The sequence below is a fragment of the Morone saxatilis genome, unplaced genomic scaffold (assembly GCF_004916995.1).
Source record: "Morone saxatilis isolate NCDOM2014 unplaced genomic scaffold, NCSU_SB_2.0 Contig18, whole genome shotgun sequence".
NCBI classification, from domain to species: Eukaryota; Metazoa; Chordata; class Actinopteri; family Moronidae; genus Morone; species Morone saxatilis.
The window spans coordinates 18295394-18302632 of NW_023339740.1; the positions used below are offsets into that span (position 1 = coordinate 18295394).

Here is a 7239-nt window from a genome sequence, read left to right on the forward strand (position 1 = left end):
CCCCCCCCCCCATGTGATGAACAGAAAGACAGAAGTGGAAAGAAACTGACAGAGGCAGACAAGCAGGGGTTGAAGAAGAGGAGGAAGGACAGCGGGAGAAAAGAGAGAAGGGGACAAGGGGAAAGAATAAAAAGAGGGGGATAAGAAGACGGATGGGTTTTGAAATGCTCATCTGATGGGCGTCCATCTTCTCCTCTACAGGCGGAGCAAGAAATAAAAATGCAGGGGTGGAAGCACGTCTGTCTGTCACTCTGTGTTAGGCTCAGCATAATTACTGTGAAATGACAGATACCCACGACTTATAGGAGGGCAGCTAGAGGAGAGAGAGGTGTGTATTTAGACTCAGCCTGCAAGTCACTCACTGCTATTTGTAGCCATGTGAAGATTTGTGGCTCAAAACTAGAGATGCTAAATTAAAGATTTCCGTCTAACAGTGTTTAAACTCTAGACCTCAATGTATTTGCCTTTCAATGTTACCTCCCAAGCAGAGGTTTAGAAAGAGCAGTGCCATGGAAATCAGCAAAGCCCTCAAGGATGCAATCTATCCTAACACGATAAACAATAACCTAATAATATCATTCAATTACATCCAGTAAGCAGGTTTTTTGTGTCTGTTGCTGAGCGACAACATTGAATTGAAGTAAATAAGAATCACTGAAGGCCTTAAAACATTCCACAGCCCCTTATAGTCACAGCTGGTTCAGAAAACATCTGAGATTTCAATGGCAAAACTCTTTATATACAACTCAAAGTTTTAATGAAGGAGTATTCAGGGTTTGCCCTCCTATAGCCTCAGTACTAACACATACTGCAGTGTCCTCTCCTTACACACTAAACTATGTAGAATGGTCCCCAAGCTGCTACATCTTAGATAGTCACATTTGGGTACCTAGTACCTAATAGAGAGGCACAGCACTTTGCCAATGAATGTACAGTGTAAGCCTTTTACAACACAACACATTGGTATTGTTCTAAAGGCCCAGACACTAGTGTGACCAATACTGACAAGGTACCAGGACATGTTTTAACCATATTGTATGTCATCAAACAGATTTAAAAATATTAATGGTTAGAAAAGAAAGAAACAGCTGCTTTAGCCACAATGTTAACAGAAAACAACAAATGTGTTATAAAGGTTTGTGCAAAACAGAAGCAGACTACATAATCATGTGATAGCTTTTCCTTTTTTTCCCTTTTTTTTTTACAAAACAAAAATAACACTCCAAGTCATTTGTTTAATTTCCTCTTTTGTGTAGTGGTGGATAATGTTGTTGTTGTTGTTTGCTGTAGTTGGTTGGGCGTATTATGAAGACGGCAGGCAGCTTGGTCGATCAGTCAGGGGGTCGGTTAGAAATGCGTCTCCTTCTCTGAGATGGTCGATATTTTTCCGTCAACTTTAGGTTTTGCGTCGTTGGCAGCGTAGGGACTGAGGGCGGCGAGTTTTCCTCTCATTTTCAGGTCCTTGCTGGGAGTTGTCAACTTCTTCATTCTCTGCAGAGAGCATAGAGAGACAAGAGGTTATCTCCCACTCGTCCACCACTATATTACCTCTAATAGCAACATTAAGCACATACATCTTACTGTATGCATATAATCATACTGCTTTAAATAAGCACCAATAAACAACCCTAACCCTTTGTGGCTGTGTAATAACTAACCATTATCTAATTTGTACAAAACATTAGACTGAATGGTTATTATTTTAGTTTCGTTCTTTGTTATTCAGACTAGAAGTACAAAGTGAATAGAAGAGCATTGAGGCACTCTGTCGGTAACATAACATACTGTATAAATATATATATCAAATAATATGTCTTCCAGGCATCTGACAAACTTCATCCTAACTAGCCAGCTGGCTTGTTAACCAACTGAACAGCCACTATAATATCAATATACTGCATTGACAAATATATTCAAACAAAAAAATATGTATTCAAACATACAGATACATCCAAATGAGAAGAAATCAATTCTGTCACTAATCTAGGCATCTAAGATTTCTATTCCAAGTTTACCATTTGTAGTCCATGTAAAATTTTATTAGAGATGACCAAAATGTCACTGATATAATTCATCTGCCAAATGCCAGAGGCCACAACAGAAACCTACAATTTGTTTATTTAATGCAATGGGAGTTCATCCAGCTGTGACACAATCCCTCTGAGAAAGTCAGATGGGAAAGATACAACAGCTGGATTCTTTTTACTCTTTCTATGAGTGCAGGTGATACAGGTATAACCTCTCCCTTGAACAACAGTTAATAATGTTCTGCTTCCATGGCTTTTACTACTGTAAATTAAATTCTTAACAAAATGATTTCTACTACAACATCTGGTCACACTGAGATGTTAGCTGACTTGATTTGCTGACTAAGCTGTAAGTCTGTATCATCCACACTGCATTTTAACAATGTTTGCCACAGGGTTAGATTTGTGAACATTATATAATAGATAAATATGAAAGAATAAATCTTTCTATGATCTTTATATCTTTCTACTGTCTTCAAACCAAGATAACACTTTTGCTTTTTGAAGAAGAAAGCAATCATTGTGTAATACTGTGGCTTAAGTGCAAGATGTCCTTGTCCTTGTGTGTATTTTTACCTCAGAGAAGGTGCCAGGAGTCTTCCAGATCATCCAGATCATCCCCAGAGGGATGCAGACCATCGAGGACATGGCCATGAACCAACCGATACCATAGCCCCAGTCAGGGTAGGTGTACACGTTGTTGTACTTCAGTGGTTTGTATTTAATCAGGAAGAAGAGGAAAATTGCCTGCAATAGACACAAATTTAAATTCTGTTGTTGTTTACATTAAGAGAAAGAAATGCCTAAATACATGTCACACACTTTAAATTCAGTGTTGGTATGGTGCTGTAGTAAATACTGTAGTAATACATGTGAAAACAATCCACCCAAATTGCTTAATGAACAATTGTGTAACATGTTAATACTTTCTCCTAAATGCAGGTATCAATCAAAGCTTCATATGCAGTTTTCCAGTCTTTTTGCTGGCATTAAGAAATAAGATAACATTTGTTCCTTTATTGATCCCTGTAGGATAAATTGTCACAGCAGCACAGGGGAATATAGTGCAAAGAGTGAATAAAATAGAATAAAATACAACCAAATACACTAAATTATAATAAAATAATTCAATAAAATAGAATAGAATAAGCCTGTGTAAACATGCAATATTTCTGAAAGTATTGTGTATGTACATTTGCAAAACCGGTGTTGTGCTTGACAGTTAAATATTTAAAACATAACTATACGCAGCGGCCCGGGTTCGACTTTGCTGCATGTCATCCCTCTCTCTCTTGCCCCCCTTTCCTGTCTCTCTCTAGCTGTCCCTGTCAATAAAAGGCATAAAAGGCCAAAACAATAATACTTTAAAAAACATGAAACTGTAGGTTCCGGTGTAATTGGTTGTATGGTAACAGCTACAGGATACAACTGAACAAGCCTGTCCTTCATCACTGTCCTCATGTTGTTGGCTATAATAATGCTACTCCTGCTCTTCTTTGTGTTTGCAATGAAACTCACAGCACAGATGCCCGGGGTCAGGATCATCCAGCACCACTTAATGAAGAAGACTGGTTTGTAGCCAATCATGTCCTCAATATTTAGGTAGAATCTGTCACTACCTGAAATACAAATAAGTGTCACTCAGGGTATCTGCATGTAACATCCAAATAATGACGCGATTGATGTCTTTTGACAGTATAGGGCCGTCTGAACAGAAATGTTGACGAGATGTGAATAAAATGCTAAAGCTGTTGAACTGAAACTTTCTTTGTAGAGAAACAAAATCATTTTGCTTTGCTGCATGTATGAATTTGGTTTGTTGTTAAATAATCTGCTTAAATCAGGAAGATAATAGTGTAAAACAAAATGTGATATCTCATAAAAAGGTTTGTCAACCTGAATAACATTTAGTGAATGATGCATGTGTTTGAGCTCATTCTCCAGCAGAGGGCAGAGAAGAAATATGGTTGGATAAGGAGGGTAAAAGCATGATATAATATTTGTACAAGAGCCTGTTTGTCTGTGCTGAAATGTGTGATAGCCATTCAGTTGACAGAGGACAGACCACTGTTATCTGAAGTAACAAGGTTGAGCAATGGAAAACAAACACTTTGAGATCTCTAGTTAGATTTCAAATTGAGACAGATATCTTACCATAGACCCAGCCGATACATATGGACTCAAATATGGCCACAAACAGCAAACACATCCCGCTGGCAGCGTAGGAGTCAAACAGCTGGAAGACGTACATCCCTCCCTGATAGGACAAGACAGGTGTCAGTTTTCTGTCACAACCTCCATATGAGCATCAGACCCAGTTAGATCACATCATCTCATATGAAATGAATTTGGTTGTCAGGAACCATTATCATAGTGACATGTAGTAAATCAATGTAAACAGCAGCTCTGCACTTTTATTTCTTCCTGAAAATTAGGATTTGTCTCAAGATTACCTCAGTTCAATGCCTCAAGAAATACCCAGTACTAAACTGATACCACTAGTGATAGACCGATTAATCAGTCGACCTATTATTTGGTGAAGCACGGCAGAAAAACAACTTCAGCCAACAGCTTTCTCTTATTTTGTTTTTGTTCTCTGCAAAAACATTTAATAAAACCCAACGTCTACCAGCATCTCTAACGCTCACAAGTCGGCATACTTTATTTTGCTTTATTCATACAATTTAACCTCACCGTGACTACTAGATTCATCATTGTTTTTGTTGGTGCTGTTTCCAGGTTAACCCGAGCTAACTGACTACTAGCTGTAGCTTTGGACAGACAGACATGAGAGTGCATCAACAGAGGTGGAAAGTAACTAGACTACTCATAATACCCGAGTACAGTTTTGTATTTGTACTTTACCTGAGTATGTCATGCTACTTCTACTCAATTACAATTCAGAGTAACATATTGTACTTTTTACTCCACTGCATTGATTTCACAGCTTTAGTTTCTAGTTACTGGCAGATTCAGATTATTAATACAAATTCTGATCAACGAATAGTGATGTATTATGATGGGAATTATTATTCTGATGATCAGTGTGATTTTTGTTATAGATTAGGCTACAAAACAGTAAACAAAGTAAAAATTATAAAATAAACCTCCACCTTCATCATTAAAGTGATGCTTACACAATAATTAACATCAATAATTGTAATCTAATTATATACTATTTATTATTTTGAAATGGGCTATTCTGCATGCTGAGTAGTTTTACTTTAACTTGGTACTTTAAGCACATTTTGATGATAACAACTATGTACTTCTAATTTTAAGTAGAACATTTTTAATGGAAGAGTTTCCATTGTTACAGTATCAATTTGGATGCTCACATTTTATAATCCCTCCTAGCTATCCAACTTCCACTTAAGAAAACTCATCCGTTCTTTCTGCTTCCACTAAAAGGGTCATCATGAATAAAATCTAACATGAATCTGAGAGTGGGGTTACATCACTGTACTCATAAACAGCTAAGAATATCGTCAAAATGTCTCAGTAACTGTCTTTATGCCCATGCTTCAGCCAGGTATTGAACTACACTCCCAGAGGACCTTTTGAACTGTGATTTAATCCTACTCTAGGCTTCTTGTGACATTTTATTCATGATGGCTCTTAGGCCGCAAAGAGGACTTAAGTGTCTAGAGTGCAGGTAGTGCTGAAAAAGGAGTAAAAGCAGAGGTAGAAATTGACATTTTTTATGAAGTGTTGACAGGGAATGACATACAGGGGTCAAGTCATTGGACAATGCAGCCGTCTATAACAGACAAAAAACTGAGAGAGAGCTGTACTTTAATATTGCATTAAATTCTTCTTTCATGGCCATTATGGGCCACTAGAGAACAGTACAGTACATTTTACAGTGGGGGTGGATGGAGAGCAGCGCATATGGATACATGAAAAGCTTTTAGTGGATGAAAGACCTTCTTTATAGTGTGAGGAACCAAATTCTCTTCCATTATTACTACATAGAGATGAAGGGTCTTAAAAGCATAGCAGAGCTGGTGACATGAATACAGCCGTAGATGACTTGACCAAAGTGTTGAGTGGAACAGATCTCCAGGTCATTTTATAAACACTGAACTGCAGAAGGCAGCGGATCACATGATACTATTTTAAACTTATAGATCCACATTTTTCCTATCATATTGTTGACCATTTATCTTAAACAGTGTTTCTAAAACTTCTTAAACCGCGTACCACCTCAGAAAACATTAGGCTCTCCAAGTGCCGCCATTATTGCCAACGTTAAAACACCCTAACATAGGCATACGAACAATTCACACAGGGGGCAGGTTTATTCCTTATAAGGTTAATTATTGTTGACTGTTGTTGAATTGTGAACAGTTTACGTCTCTTCCTAATAGTTCCTGCTTGGAGCCACAATTGCAGTGTTTTGGAACCATTAATTTTACCTCCACTTACTATCTTGCCACATCATATTGTAGTTCATAACTAATTACAGATGTATGCACACACTATGTGCATGAAAGTGTCAATGTAGCAGGCTGATATTGAAACAAAATATTTCAGGAAATGTAAAACTTATTTTAAATGACATTTCAGAGATCTTATGGTTCAAGTATTTTCAATCAAATGTTGTGGTATTTTGATGGTATATAATTTAAATTAATTTGTTTCATTTAAAAAAAGAAATCATTCTTAAAATGTATTTATAATTTATTATTATATTTATTTATAAAAACATTCCAGTGATTCCTCCACATACCATAGTTTGAGAACCAGTGATCTATAATGTACCTGGCTGGGTTTCATCTCAAACTTGTAAATTGGGGGTGATGATGATGAAGATGATGATGGTGATGATAATGACGGCGATGATGATATGTCTGCATATTGAATAAAAAGATAAACATGAAGTAAAGGAAAAAAATGGTGTATTTCCACCGCTGAAATATACGGAAGCGTATTGCATTCACTTGAAAATTCTGTTTTTCTGAGTAATTTATTTTTTGGTTTGTTTTTTTGAATAATTTTTTCAGTTTTTCTGACAATTTTTGTTTCTGACATTCATGTTTGTTTCCGTTTGTTTCCGTTAAATTGAGCTCTCAATAAAGGAATGAATGCATCTATTGTTTCAAATGCTCTCTAAAAATGAATCAGAAAAACAGAAAAAAAAAAAAATATTCAGAAAATCTGAAAAAAATGACTCCAAAAAACCAACCATAAAAATAAATTACTCTGAAAA

At 36.6% G+C, this 7239-nt stretch overlaps 1 protein-coding gene across 1 annotated transcript in view; it reads right to left on the reverse strand.

Annotated features, from left to right (window-relative positions):
* Positions 1 to 6: 6 nt before the first annotated feature.
* slc6a11b (solute carrier family 6 member 11b) overlaps positions 7 to 7239 on the reverse strand; it is a 32003-nt gene continuing 24770 nt past the window's right edge. The window contains exons 12-15 of the mRNA XM_035661871.1: positions 4182 to 4284; positions 3546 to 3646; positions 2604 to 2774; positions 7 to 1491 (exon numbers count right to left, since the gene is read on the reverse strand). Of these exons, the coding sequence (XP_035517764.1) occupies positions 1348 to 1491; positions 2604 to 2774; positions 3546 to 3646; positions 4182 to 4284 (519 nt within the window). The 3' untranslated portion in view covers positions 7 to 1347. The remainder of the gene's footprint in view (positions 1492 to 2603; positions 2775 to 3545; positions 3647 to 4181; positions 4285 to 7239) is intronic.